This window comes from Aquarana catesbeiana, linkage group LG02 (genome assembly GCF_042186555.1).
Source record: "Aquarana catesbeiana isolate 2022-GZ linkage group LG02, ASM4218655v1, whole genome shotgun sequence".
Taxonomy (NCBI): Eukaryota; Metazoa; Chordata; class Amphibia; order Anura; family Ranidae; genus Aquarana; species Aquarana catesbeiana.
In genome coordinates this window covers 605,151,416-605,167,153 of record NC_133325.1, presented here as the reverse complement: position 1 = coordinate 605,167,153, position 15,738 = coordinate 605,151,416, and the positions used below count along the sequence as shown (strand labels likewise).

The 15,738-nt window shown below is 40.8% G+C and overlaps 1 protein-coding gene across 4 annotated transcripts in view; it reads left to right on the top strand.

Annotated features, from left to right (window-relative positions):
* Positions 1-15,738, top strand: part of SYTL5 (synaptotagmin like 5) — a 315,672-nt gene that overhangs the window by 215,091 nt on the left and 84,843 nt on the right. For all 4 annotated transcript variants that reach the window (XM_073616346.1, XM_073616343.1, XM_073616344.1 and 1 more), the window contains 6 exons: positions 1,668-1,772; positions 3,765-3,878; positions 6,855-7,004; positions 9,781-9,925; positions 13,220-13,340; positions 14,301-14,413. In XM_073616346.1, the coding sequence (XP_073472447.1) occupies positions 1,668-1,772; positions 3,765-3,878; positions 6,855-7,004; positions 9,781-9,925; positions 13,220-13,340; positions 14,301-14,413 (748 nt within the window). The remainder of the gene's footprint in view (positions 1-1,667; positions 1,773-3,764; positions 3,879-6,854; positions 7,005-9,780; positions 9,926-13,219; positions 13,341-14,300; positions 14,414-15,738) is intronic.

Sequence of the window (15,738 nt, the reverse complement as noted above, 5' to 3'; positions counted from 1 at the left end):
CCAGACAGCCATGTCTCTTGCGCAACATCGCTGGATCTAGATGGACCAAAGGTAAGTATTAGGAGGACTAAGGGGGGCTGCTGCACACAGTAGGTTTTTTATCTTAATGCAGTGGGGATACAGAGAAGATGGGAGGGAAAGCTGAAGGCAGAATCAAGCAGGTATATTTCACTTTACACAAAACAAATGCTTTAGTGTCTTTGTGAGTATGCACACTCTCTGTTTTATAGCATGTAATGAGAGTTATTCATAGTCTGGATAATGACACCTTAATTAGTATAACCTATATAATTACAGCAATTGCATCCATTTTTAATTTGCTATTGAAAATTACCTTACTATTCAACAGACAACCAGCTGATTTGACACTTGCGAAACATTTTTTACAAATATCAGGTCTAACAAATACTATTTGTATATAGGACTTACTGTATATTAGGACTTCTTAGGCACCCAAAATCACACCATATGTATGCAAAAAAGGTATCAAGGTTATTGCATTACAAAACCTCAATAAGAACAAATCTTAAAAGTGGATGACAACAGAAGATCACTCATCTACATATACATGGTCAGCTATCTGTTACTGTCTACGTATTCAACATCATACAGTATATACCAAATTATAGCAGATTGTATAGAAAAATGTATATGGAGAAACCCAGGTGTAGGCAGAACAGAACTAACGCAGAGAACAGGAGTGCTCACAGCTTCTTTGTTGAGAGGCTGGGCTGACAGTCAGGCAAGGGTAGGTTCACAAGAGCTGTACAGGCACAGACAGGAAATCGGGGTAATCTGGCACAACAAGGGTTAAATCCAGTGTTACAGGGCAGAATCTGGGTATAGCAAGGGGTAAATCCAGCACACCAGGCAGTAATCTGGACACAGCAGGGTAGGCAACAATGTGGCTTGGCAAAGGTTGGATGCATCACATGGGGCAGTAATCCAGGCACCACAGGAGGTCAGTTCAGTTCACAGGGCAGTAATCCAGGTGCAGCAGGGTAGGCAGCAATGTGGCTACAACATAGGTTAAGTCCAACACACAGGGCAATGTGGCACAGCAAGAGTCAGGTGATTCACCAGGCAACAGCAGCGTCAGCCAAGGGGATCCAGGTAGGGTAGCAGGCAGGGGAGGTTCTGAGAACACATGCCGGTCGGGGGTCCTCAGAGGGCTGTGTCCTGGCCAAAGCTTCAGGACCACACAGGCACCAGCTGTGAGAGGAGACACAGCAATGAGAAATAGTCCAGAGTTGCAATATTGCACCGCAAGGCAAATTATCCACAGCGCAGTAAACACATTCATAAAGAAACTGCAAGTTAAAGAGGTCTTTAACAGGAACCAGAAAACAGGGAAGCCTAATTCACTCACCAGAAGAAAATCTTGTAAAGTACGTTTTTAACATGTAAATTTTCATACATGTAGCATGCACTGTTTAAGATGTGCTAAACTGCAAAATCGATTAGCATTTTCAGATTTTTGCTAATAGGGCCTTTTTATGTTTTGATATATATATATATATATAGATATATATCTATATATATATATATATATATATATATAGATATATATATATATATATATCTATATATATATATATATATATATATATATATATATATATATAATATACAGTATATGCTGTAACATGGAACTTTGCATTTTTTAGCAACCCTGACAAAAAATCTGGAAAAGGTGAAGATACTAAAAGCCTACGTTCCAATTATGACACCCAGAGCCTGAGAAGTACCCGATCGATGCTTCGTCCTAATGGGTGAGATTTGAGAATTGATACATTTCCTGAAAAGAATGCTGTATGAACAGTAATTAAGTAGATTTTACTATGCAACAACATACTCTAAAATATTTCACTAAAATCATAAATAACTTTCAACAGAAGGAAAGATAAGGAAATGGGTAAGAGTAGTTAGAATTGGTTAGAAAAATGATGGTTATATACGGAGAATCTCTAGAAATGCCGGTTGAGATTTTACTTTTGCTTGGTGGGGCTTTGATGAGGCTTTGGTGGGGCTTCGATGAGGCTTTGCTGGGGCTTTTATGAGGCTTTGGTGGGGCTTTGGTGGGGCTTCAGTGGGGCTTCAGTGGGGCTTCAAGCGGGCTTTGCCATAGACTTCTATGAAGGCTTTGAAGATGCTTTGAAGCACAACTAAAGCAACATGGGGTATAATTTTTGAAGCAAAGCAAAAGAAAGGTGTAAACAGGACTGTAAGCTAAACATTTTATTTAGTGACAGGAGCTTTGACTACCATTCAGAGAGCTTTAACAAAGCATGTCCGAAGCCTTGTTTTGAAGCAAGTGTAAACTAGCCCTTAATGTGTGTTGAAGCCTAAGCAAGTGTAAATGAGCCCTAAAACTTAGGGCAATAGTTCCTTCTAAGTCCTTACTTTGTGAGATAGGAAAGGGAGACTTTTTTTTAGCACAAAAGTATGTTGGAAAAGATTGATTCCAGTTGCTTGTAATTGTTGAAAAGTACATTTTCATTTATAGAGGTCTATACACCAGACAAAATTAGTTATACTTGAAGAGGAATTGGGGGCAGAATATATTGTTTCCAAAAGAAGGACAGTCCTGCTAAAAGAGACAGTTAAGAGCAATGTGATTGTACCAGTATATTTATTTGACCAACACACAGCTTATCTAGTACAACTGTGGTCACATAGAATAATATGGTGGGACTCATCTATAATAGGCCCTTGGTTTAAATGCAAAGTAGTTGAAACTGAAAGAATATTAGTAGCCTAGCCCTTGGTAACATTAAACAAATCAACTCTTATGGCAGTGCTCACTTCCTGGTCCTTTTCGGGATTGAAAAACGCCCTGTACAATTCAACTTAATTGCAGCGATCCTAAGCTGTCAGAAAAACACCCCCTAGGGGCACATCATCAACATCATCAAGCCACTTTTGTCTCACAAGTGGATGCTACAGACGACAGGGCCTTGTCTTTAAGTGATGGAATTCTCTGCGGCATTCAAAACCTACTAACAAACACCACAAGAATAGAGCACCTCTAAGTCTACTGTTGCAGTTTACTGTAAACTGCAGAAGTAGCCTTAGAGGTGCTCTATTCTTGTGGTATTTGTTTGTAGAGTTACAATATTTTTGGATACACCTCCCCATAGTTGGGTTTGGCACTCTGCCGGGTAACCACTCCCAGGATTTTCTCTTGGTGGGTTTTTTACAATAAGCATTCAGGACCTCCTACCATTGGAAGAGGAAGCACACCTATGATGTCATGTGACTGAACCAAAGACCAGATAGTGGGAAGGGGGAAGCTTTATATGTCCTGCTTATAAAATATCTTGCAACCTTCATTATTAAAACATGTTCACTGCATAATTTTGATATTGCCATTAGGGCAAAAAAAAACCATGGAAACCAAGTAAAAGCTGACTAAGTTTCTTCATGTTGAGTGCTTGCATGCAGTTACGATTCTACAATAACACATTAATCATTGAGGAAGGAGAGTGTATAGAGATGCTTTCTCCTGCCTGACACAGACTAATGACATGATTCTCCCAAGATGCTTCTCGTTTGTGTCATGTCAAGAATTGTTCAAAGCAGACTGGTAAAGGTACTCATAGCTATTATCTATAGGTATACGTATCCTAATGAATAGTATACATATTCTATGTCATATAAAAATGAATCAATGGCAAATCAAATTACACATAAAAATATGTTTGTACTTTGTATGAATAAGAATAAATGTAAAATTGTACTAACATTATTTACTTTTATTTCAGTCTTGATAAAAGACCAGGAAAACAGACCAGAAGTGGAGAGGATGCAATAAGCATTCATTCAAATCTTGACACCCAAAGCTTAAAAAGCGTCACATCGATCCCGCGCTCTGAAAGGTCAATAGTATAGTGATGCCATTTGTCTGTCAATATTTCCCATTGAACATTTGTTGTCCTAAGTAGTCAGGAAGAACCCACAGAGGAAATAAATTGTATTAGATAGCAGGCATTAGCACGCCTTGATTGAATGAACTGTCAGTAATGTCCATAATGTAATATGACAAAATTTAAGTTATAAAATATATGATGCTTTTTAAGAAATATAGTCTTCTGCATTATAGCTACATTTTTTTAATTTGTTTTAAAAAAGTGTCCTATATATAAATATTTAAACTCAGTGGTGGTAAGCATTTTCAATGCGCTTGCATCAGCGCAATTGTGGTTAATTTTAAAAATTAAAAGAAAAGTTCACACAAAGTTTTCCACGCAGGGCACAGTGGTCAACCGAAAAATGCCAAGCCACCTGGTTCTCTTGACTTGTCAGCAGCACCGCTGCTATTGACACTGGTCCCCCAGATCCAGCTCTCTGGCTTACTTAATATTAGTTACAGCACCTTGCTCTACAGGCCCACTCTGGCCTCTAGATAGGGGCTCTCCGGATACCCTGAGATCTCTCACTTACAGACTCCCTCCAGTTCCCTGGACTCGCTAGTTGTCTCAGTTCTCTCAGTCCTGCAGACTCGCTTAACTGTCCCAATTCTCCCAGTCCTGTGGGTAGAAAATCTCTCCAACACAGAGTTCTGTCTCCCGAGCAGATCACCTGTGCTGGCTGGAGCACACCCCTTTCTCCAAACAAGGGCACACACCTATCTCCAAACAGGGCCTTGAGTATTAGCCAGCTCCTGGCTTATAACGAGTGTGTACACCTAGACACACACCCTGCAGGTCTCCAGCAAGACCTGGACACAGGATTAATGGCTCTCAAGACACTTTGAAGCCTTCAAGCTCCAGGCCCCGATGCGGGATTACAAACACAGCTTTTTCCGGTTACAATATGCACTCCGGAGCCCCACACGGTCCTAATGCAAGCCCAGTGTCCCTTTTTCCTAAACTCATCCTATGGCAGGGCCTAGCACTGTAAATAAATAAATATATATATATATATATATATATATATATATATATATATATATATATATATATATATATATATATATATATATATATATATATATATAATTACATATCTCACAAAAGTGAGTACACACCTCACAATTTTTGGAAATATTTTATTATCTTTTCATGTGACAACACTGAAGAAATGACACTTTGTTACAATGTAAAGTAGTGAGTGTACAGCTTATATAATTAAGCTTGCTATCCCCTCAAAATAACTCAACACACAGCCATTAATGTCGAAACCACTGACAACAAAAGTGAGTACACCCCTAAGTGAAAATGTCTAAATTGGGCCCAAAGTGTCAATATTTTGTATGGCCACCATTATTTTCCAGCACTGCCCTAAACCTCTTGGGCATGGAGTTCATCAGAGCTTCACAGGTTGCCACTGGAGTCCTCTTCCACTCCTCTATGATGACATCACAGAGCTGAGGGAAGTTGGAGACCTTGTGCTCCTCCGCTTTGTTTGAGGATGCCCCACAGATGCTCAATAGGGTTTAGGTCTGAAGACATGCTTGGCCAGTCCATCACCTTTGCCCTCAGCTTCTTTAGCAAGGCAGTAGTTGTCTTGGAGGTGTGTTTGGGGTCATTATCATGTTGAAATACTGCCCTGCAGCCCAGTCTCCGAAGGGAGGGGGGTCATGCTCTGTTTCAGTATGTCACAGTACATATTGGCATTCATGGTTCCCCCCCCCAATGAACTGTAGCTCCCCAGTGCCAGCAGCACTCATGCAGCCCCAGACCATGACACTCCCACCACCATGCTTGACTGTAGGCAAGACACACTTGTCTTTGTACTCCTTACCTGGTTGCCGCCACACACACTTGACACCATCTGAACCAAATAATTTTATCTTGGTCTCATCAGATCACAGGACATGGTTCCAGTAATCCATGTCCTTCGTCTTCTTGACTTCAGTAAACTGTTTTCGGGCTTACTTGTGCATCATCTTTAGAAGAGGCTTCTTTCTAGGATAACAGCCATGCAGACCAATTTGATGCACTGTACGGCATATGGTCTGAGCACTGACAGGCTGACCCCCCACCACTTCGACCTCTGCAGCAATGCTGGCAGCACTCATACGTCTATTTCCCAAAGACAACCTTTGGATATGATGCTGAGCATGTACACCCAACTTTGGTTGACCATGGTGAGGCCTGTTCTGAGTGGAACCTGTCTTGTTAAACCGCTGTATGGTCTTAGCCACCATGCTAAAGCTCAGGTTCAGGGTCTTGGCAATCTTCTAATAGCCTAGGCCATCTTTATGTAGGGCAACAATTCTTTTTTTTTTTTCAGATCCTCAGAGAGTTCTTTGCCATGAGGTGCCATGTTGAACTTCCAGTGACCAGTATGAGAGAGTTAGAGTGATTACACCAAATTTAACACACCTGCTCCCCATTCACACCTAAGACCTTGTACCACTAATGAGTTACATGACACTGGGGAGGAAAAATGGCTAATTGGGCCCAATTTAGACATTTTCACTTAGGGGTGTACTCACTTTTGTTGCCAGCGTTTTAGACATTAATGGCTGCATGTTGAGTTATGTGTTGAGGGGACAGCAAATTTACACTGTTTTACCAGCTGTACATTCACAAATTTACATTGTAGCAAAGTGTCATTTTTTTCAGTGTTGTCACATGAAAAGGTATAATAAAATATTTACAAAAATGTGAGGGGTGTACTTTTGTGAGATACTGTATATATCCTAATTTGGGTTCAATAATCTTTTTTTAATGGATTTACCCAATCTGCTTTTGAACTATTTTCAGTGTTTTCGTTTGAAAAACTATATTTGACTGTATTGATTAACTTTTGCACTCCTATAAACAAATACCATCAAATTGAATTATGTGCTACTTTTGGCAATTAATCCATTTTAACTTGGATTTTGATTTTGTTCTGTGCTGCAGGAGGTCCAAAATAGATATCCACAGTCTCCCAGAAGCTTCTCAGGCAGATTACCTTCAAAGTGGCCGGGACAATGTTGATGGAGTTAGTCAAGCAAGCGTTAAAATTGACTCTCGACCTGAATCCAAGCGTAGTTCACCAGTTTCTGTGATGTAAGCATGTATCCGGTACTGCAGTAGTTTGGAAGATGTACAGCCAGCTGTTCTAGCATTAGGAAGAAGTAAGATCAGGGGTGCCCGAAGCGTAACCCTCCCTTACACATAGCTTTTACCACTTCCAGTCCGTGCCAATCCTGACATTCCTTTCCTACCGCTAAAAAACTATTTTTTTTTTTTTTTGCTGGAAAACTACTTAGTACCCCAAACATTATATATTTTTTTTTCAGCAGAGGCCCTATGAATAAAATGGTGGGTGTTGCATATTTTTATGTCACACGATATTTGCACAGCAGTTTTTAAAATGCTATTTTTTTTGAAAAAATACACTTTAATGAATTTCAATGCACAAAAACACAATATAATGCCAAATTGTTTGGTAGAATATAAAAGATGATGTTACACTGAGTAAATAAATTTCAAACATGTCACACTTTAAAATTGTCTGCTCGTGGAACGGCACCAAACTATTGTAGCTAAAAATATCCATTGGCAATGCTTTAAAATCTTTTACAGGTTACCAGTTCAGACTTGCACAGGAGATCTGGCGATAAAATTATTGCTCTCACTCTGACTTTCGCAGCAATACCTCACAGGTGTGGTGGGATCACAATTTACATGGGACGTGTGGGACCTACGTGCATTTTCTGCACGCGGGGAGCTTTAAAAAAAAAAAATTTAAATGTAATTTTAGCATTTATTTTATTTACTTTTTTTAACACTGTACCTTTTATTTTATTTATATTTTTAATCAACTTGAATTGAAAATTGCAATTGCCATCACCAGGGCCGCTGTTAGAAATCATGGGGCCCCGTACAACCTACCTGACGGGGGCCCCCCTTAATCTCGCCCTCAACCCCACCACAGGTCCCTCCCCTGTCCCCACCTCTGCAGATTTGTCACCGTTTACATACGCACACACAATCATTATGGCTTATCAGTACAGGGGGATAGAGGCGGTTTAATTTTTTTTTTCAATTTTATTTTATTACCAAAAAATGTTTACACTGTGTCTTTCATTTTTTTTTTTTTTTTTTGTATCTCTTTTGAGATACAGAGATACTTTTCAGAAGTAATAAACAACATCCCTAGTGATAGCATGGGGAAGTGACAGGTCCCCTTTATGGAGAGATCTGGGGTCTATTAGACCCCATATCTATCCTCTGGCCTCCAAAGCATCTGATCAAACCCAGATCGGTTTGATCAGAGGCTTGTTCAAGCCGGTAATTGCTTCTGGTTTCTGACGTCACACAGTGGGAGGAACAACATCAGTTCCCCTCACTATGTCCCAGGAACTGGATGCTGCTGCTCACATCCTTAACAGGACCCCTGATTGCACAGGAGAGTCCAGTAAAGGTGGTGGTGGGATGGTGGTGGAACACCCTTCCACTGCCTGTAAAAGTAATCGAGGGGCTTCTTGGCCACTAAGATTACTTTTACTTTGTGCAGAATCGCTGGGGTTAAAAAATGATATTGTGATCATTACTGTAGCGATAATTAAGATATCACCCTTCCAAAGCAGCAATGTACCAGTACGTCACTGGAGAGGAAGTGGTTAAAGGGAAGTGGTTGGGGGGCACATGTTTACTGCCCCCCAAATGCAAGTGTTAAGCAGCATCTCACTGCGTCTTCACCAGCATTATAAAAATCACACAGGCAGCACAGTCAGCATGTGTTCTGTCATGGATCTGTCAGTGTCAAATGGCTTTTGGGTTCTGACTTTGGCTGTATTGTGTGTTACAAACTCTAACCCAGTACAGCCATAACAAAGTAAGCAATATGACACACTGTGACAGATTACAGAGCACTTGCTGACTGTGCTACCTGTGTGAGTATCATAATGCTGATAACCATAACTTACCATGCTGTGTGTCACATGAGACATGAGGTCTCGGCAGTCAGCGGAGCTGAGCATCGTAGTATCACTCCGCCAGGGCAGGCAGTGAGCAGCGGCGGCCGGAACTAATTAAAAAGCAGAGCAATGTGCAGTGCGGTTTTATGTACATCCGCCCAAAAAACAAGAAATAGTCCAACCACTGCACTCACCTCCTGGGCCCCTCTGATGACCTGATGGGGCCCAGGAAAATGTAACTACACCCCCTTCCCTAAGCAAGTAGTAGCGGGGGACGGGGGTGAAGTTTAGAAAGCTCTATTTTTTAATAGCCAGAAAGTAACTGTAAAGTTGTCCGGGCCCCCCTGTGGAGCTGCTGGGGGCCGGGCCCGGTACAACAGGGCTGCCTGTACTGCCCTATCAGTGGCCCTGGCCATCACAAGGGATATTAGACTCCCATATTGCGCCTCTGGCCTCCAAAGCATCAGATCAGATGTGGGGCCGGGCTATACCTGCACAGCAAGGATTCACTGCTCATTTTTGTCTATGGGATTTGAAAAAGCAGATTTACATTCTCAATCCTCTGCTCCTGCAATCTTCCATGTACTGCTAGACCAGTCCCGTCAGCCTCTTTTTTCCTACACTCGGTCTAAAGTCCTCTAATGTCATCAAGACCAATGCAGGGTCTGTTTTGCATGTGAGGATGTTGAGGGACTGTGCACCATCAGAGCATAGGGGGAGCACTGCCTGCCAAGGAATCAAAATAGTATGTAAGTAAATGTACTTTTAGTGTCCCCTAGACTAAACAAGCAGGGAACAGTACTTGCACTGCAAGGGAGATTGTTTTGGTTTTCTGCTATTGAGCTTTAGGATAGGTGAAGCAAAATGAGGGTCAATAGACAAAGGTTGGATTGGTTTACCATGAAGCTTTCTTTCTTTAGTGGAAGTGTCCATTCCTTGGGTGGCGGCAGTATTAACTCAACACAAAGTCGGAGCAATGGCGGTAAGACCAACACAACTGTGACCCTGCACGAAAGTTCACCAACACCAAGTAAAAAAAGCATATCTTCAAACTACAGCCATATAGTAAGTTACTGCTTATGAATCTGTTCATTGACATTATAATGTGTGTACAGAGCAGGGACAGTATTATAGCTTTACCAGAAATGTGTGGATAACTGTAGGCTAGAGAATGAATGTTCAGTAAACATTATTAAAATAATAAGCTTTTTACTGTCATTCCGGACCTTCAAACCTTGGGAGTCTGTTGAGATGTGTTAACACATATGTCTGAAGGGGCTTTAAAGGGAGGAGTGTTCTTCATGCCAATAGTAAACAAATGTATTGGTATTCTCTCTTATGTAATTAACTAGTAGAATGAAATAGTGAATGTTATTGGGGCTCCTGGGGGCACGCACCAGGCACAGATCTGGCAGGATGTACAGGAATGTTCTCCCAGATCGATGCTTGTTTCAACCTGGCCGTTTCTCTGCAGTGGCCAGACGGGAAGCGGTTAAAGCAACAAATACTGTCTTTCTCTCAAAAACTTTGATAAATACCCATGTACGGAAACCAATTATAAAATACAGCTGTGCAAAGTTTTTAATAAAAAGTTCTACTAGACCTCCATATTGGCACATTGCTGCAAACTAGCATTCAGTGGAGACTACATAGTAACTACAGCCAGAATTATTTTGTACTCAACATCCAAAGGAGGAAGAGGAGGGCCTTCAAACTAGCAAGGGAGAAAAAAAGGAAATTGATTTATCTTTGTTTGTAGCATAATCAGTCTTCATTTGTTGTTTGCAAATGAAGTTTGCCAGCTTGTTGCTCTAGAAAAAACAAGAAAACTTATAATAAATAGTTTTATCAAAAATGTATGTCGTTCTCTCGGTTAAACAGAGTACATTTGATAGCCAGCATTCTGCAAAAAAGGTATTGCGTTTTCAGGAGGTTCAGTTTCACTCAATTGATGCTGACATAGTATCAAAATAATATTTGTTTAAATCGAACTTGTCAGGCAGAAATTTTGGCTTTTGAAAATATAAGATCCAGGGGTGTCATACTTGTTTCCAAATAATCAGTAAGTCACTGCTGCAGAATATGTGTCGATAATATACAGTTGTGCTCATAAGTTAACATACCCTGGCAGAATTTATGATTTCTTGGCCATTTTTCAGAGAATATGAATGATAACACAAAATCTTTTCTTTCACTCATAGTTTGTGTTTGGTTGAAGCCATTTATTATCAGTCAACTGTGTTTACTCTTTTTAAATCATAATCACAACAGAAACTACCCAAATGACCCTGATTAAAAGTTTACATACCCTGGTGAATTTGGCCTGTTAACATGCACACAAGTTGACACAAAGGGGTTTGAATGGCTATTAAAGGTAACCATCCTAACCTGTGATCTGTTTGCTTATAATTAGTGTGTGTATAAAAGGTCAATGAGGTTCTGGACATCTGACAGACCCTTGCATCCATCATCCAGTGCTGCCAGACGTTTCTGGATTCTGAGTCATGGGGAAAGCAAAAGAATTGTCAAAGGAGCTGCGGGAAAAGGTAGTTGAACTGTACAAAACAGGAAAGGGATATTAAAAGATATCCAAGGAATTGAAAATGCAAATCAACAGTGTTCAAATTCTAATCAAGAAGTGGAAAATGAGGGGTTCTGTTGAAACCAAACCACGGTCAGGTAGACCAACTAAGATTTCAGCCACAGCTGCCAGGAAAATTCTTGAGGATGCAAAGAAAAATTCACAAATAACTTCAGGTGAAATACAGGACTCTCTGAAAACATGTGGTGTAGCTGTTTCAAGATGCACAATAAGGAGACACTTGAAGAAAGATGGGCTGCATGGTCGAGTCGCCAGAAGAAAGCCATTACTACGCAAACGCCAGAAAGTATCCCGCTTACATTATGCCAAACAGCACAGACAAGCCTCAAACCTTCTGGCACAAAGTCATTTGGAGCGATGAGACCAAAATGTAGCTTTTTGGCCACAACCATAAACACTACATTTGGAGAGGAGTCAACAAGGCTTATGATGAAAGGTAGACCATTCCTACTGTGAAACATGGAGGTGGATCGCTGATGTTTTGGGGATGTGTGAGCTACAAAGGCATAGGAAATTTGGTCAAAATTGATGGCAAGATGAATTCAGTATGTTATCAAAAAATACTGGAGGAACATTTGCATTCATCAACCAGGAAGCTGTGCATGGGACGTACTTGGACATTCCAACATGACAATGATCCAAAACACAAGGCCAAGTCGACCTGTCATTGGCTACAGCAGAATAAAGTGAAGGTTCTGGAGTGGCCATCTCAGTCTCCTGACCTCAATATCATTGAGCCACTCTGGGGAGATCTCAAATGTGCAGTTCATGCAAGACAGCCCAAGAATTTACAGGAACTGGGGCTTTTTGCCAAGAGAAATGGACAGCTTTACCATCTGAGAAGATAAAGAGCCTCATCCACAAATACCACAAAAGACTGCAAGCTGTCATTGATTTTAAAGGGGGCAACTTTTGATCAGGGTCATTTGGGTTGTTTCTGTTGTGGTTATGATTTAAAAAGAGTAAACACAGTTGATTGATACTAAATGGCTTCAGCCAAACACTAACCATGAGTCAAAGAAAAGTTTTTGTGATGATATTCATGATCTCTGAAAAATGGCCAAGAAATTATACATTCTGCCAGGGTATGTAAACTTATGAGCACAACAGTATATAATATACACCTTTGTGCTGGGACAGTCGCTCACTAGTAAAGTAGTAAAGGAAAGATAAGGGTACCAGTCCGTTAACCTGCCCCAGCAATGGCAGTTACCACGTTTATTTCCCAACAAGTTCCTTTAAATGTAAACCTGTCACTTTCCCCATTCAGGGTAGTCTGAAAGATTCTCTTGATAAGTCAACCCCCAAGTAATGTGGATGATGTGATCTTCTCCCCTTCTTTACATAATTTAGTGTTTTAATATCTGAGTGACCATTTACTAAAACTGTATAATATAATGTGATGGGTAGAAGGCCATTAACCCTGTGTAAGATCCAACACAGACCAGCATAGATTTTATATAGGACTAGTTAAGCAGGGCTACAGCAGGTGAAGAAGCTGGGGTGGGGGGTTCAGGGAAGAAGTGGGGGTGTCAAATAAACTTGTCATTTTTCCCTGCGTGAGCAAAATGACAGATTTATGTTTTTTTTTAATTGATTAAAAATTATATTTGTTTCCAAATACAGCAAAAGTATTTTTCTGCATGGTTCTTGATATCAAGTTTTACATTACAAAGTTACGTATTTGTAAAACTAAGAAAAAATTGTAAAATGCTATTGAATGAAGGAGTTTTTAACAAAATAATTTTTTTTTTCAGGGTTCAATAGCAAGTGGAATAAGAGCTAGTTCTAGCATTCCTGAGGACATTTCGAAGGGGCATAGAAGAAAGGGTTCTGGAACACCTTCTCTAGCTTTGTCTAGGGTGTCTGTAGCATCCGGTAGGTCTGTCAGCTGTTTCTTGCTGTAGTGTCCTGCATTTTTTCCCTTTCTTTTCTAGCTGTTTTAAATACTTTGGTCAATGCACAGTTTTATCCCTACCTGTTGTTTGCTCTGCACATGGTGATGTCTAAAATTGTAACTATATCAGACTAAATTAAAAAATTAAAAAGAGAGCCTACCCCCGTCTATCCATCTTTAATAATATAATAATTAAAGGCTAACTACACTTCTTGGACCTTGTTACATTATACCCATTTGCCCCAAGTTATAGGGTGTAACCTATAACTTGGGGCAAATGGGACTCCCCCCCCCCCCCCCCACCCCTCCCCATTACAGCAGAGGTTCTTTTCATTTGTCACTTTTGCTGAGCCGCGAGGGGTTCTATCTGTCCATTTCTACCCACCCCTCTGTAAACTGACCACGGTGTATCATGGCTGCTGAGCCCTGACACCATGCTCAGTTTATGTGCCTCCATCATCAGTAGCCTGCTATCTGCTCTCCTCTCTGCTCCTGTGTCCTCCTCCCCATTTCCCTCTCAGGTGTTAAAGGGGAGGTTGCTGAGCTAGAGAGAATGGGGGCAGAGTGAGTAGCGAATGTTGCAAAGTGGTGAAGGGGAGGGAGGACAGGAATGTACTGTAGGATAGTATAGGAAGGTTGTGTTTTTTTTTTAGCTACCTAGATCTTTAAAACTGATATCCCCTGCTTTATGCATTTGTTTTTTACTTTTGCATTAGGTGCTCAGTTGAAATTGCCCAGGTTTGTGACAGATAGCCAGTGGATAAATGTGTTGAATAAATAGTGTCAGTACTAATTTAGAAAAATAAAAGGAGTCCTGTAGAAGCGCTGCGCAAACTGTTGGCTATATATAAATCATGTATAATGTATTATTGATTTTGCTGTAGAAGCTCTGTTATATAGTACTGGTTTTTACTAATAAAAGACATCACACGTATTTCTAGATCGCAGTCGATCAGAACTGGATCTTAGTGGACATTATGCAGAGGGAAAAGAAGACACAGGAAGCATTAGAAGTAAATCTAAATCAGTTCCTGGGGGTTTGAACACAGAGTTGGTGAGTTGCAAAATAGGCTAACCATGAAAAAACTTGGCATGCTCAGTACAACCCACTGAAAAATATTCGTTCTTGAACAGATATTTGCTGTTATTTTAGCGCCTGTGTCATTTTTTCATTATTATTCATTATCCTGAAATGTCATGCTTTGGAAATGTACTGGATATTCTCTATGGCATGGGATGAGTACAGATGGTCTATTTGTGTTTTATGTGGAATGTTTTCCAAGCTTTCAGTGATTTCTGTTTATCGTAGGCCTTGAGGCTTTCTCCTCCACGCCTGCTGTAGATTTACCATTAAGAGCAGGTTGTTCATCTTGGCTTCCATTTCCTAACATCATAATTCTGGCGTTACAGTGTGCTTTCATTACCTCGTTTACATCCCAGGGTATGTGGTTGATTTCTCAAACCGTGTTCCAAAAGGAATAAACGGAAAATGAAAAGTCTAATAGGACATCCCAGATTCATAAAAGGGAATTTTAGGGTTTTTAGATATTTTTTTTATTTACGATTTAGTATTCCATTTATTTTGTTTGGTACTAAAACATGTATTTTACTTAAATCGAGTAGATCTGGAATATTGCATATGACAAGCATGACAGTATAGGTAGGCTGTCTTTTTAGTGTCATGGTTTCACAGTTTAATAAATGTGTATTTGCAAAATACTAATTTTATACAAAGAATTAACAAAATATACATGTAATTATAAAGTAAGCCAAGCCCACTCGTGTATATGGTCTCTGACTTTCATTTCCTCTGGTTGACCCCAAGTCCAACAGAGCCATCACCTGCTTCACAATGCAGTTGTTCATAGCATTTAGGACAGGAGGACATCACATACACTGTGTGACTGAAACCCTGCCTACCCCCCAGCCCCTGGCTGACAACACACTAGTTACCAGGGCCGCCAATAAGGGGGTACCACCGGTCCCACTGTATGGGGCCCATCAATTCAACAGGGGGCCCCGGTAGCTGACAAGGAGAAGGAAGGGAAACCTGGACAGGAGGGGTTGCAGGGTTGGCATTTACTTGAACCGATCCCCCGTAGTTCCCTCCCTGCGGCAGCTGAAAGCCGACTTCTCCGCCTCTCCTTCCTGCAGCTTTCAGCTGCTGCAGGGTGGAACTACAGGGGATCTGTTTCAGTGACTGCTGCCTCTCCTGTCCAGGTTCCCCTTCCTTCTGTTGTCCATGACCCCTGTGTGCTTCCCTGCTCTCCCCTGCACTGCCGACTGCTGGCTATTGTAGGCGATCCTTTCAGAACGGAGAGCTGTGAAAGAGACAGGTAAATATATAATTTACTGGCCACTTCCTTTTCTGAATGCACA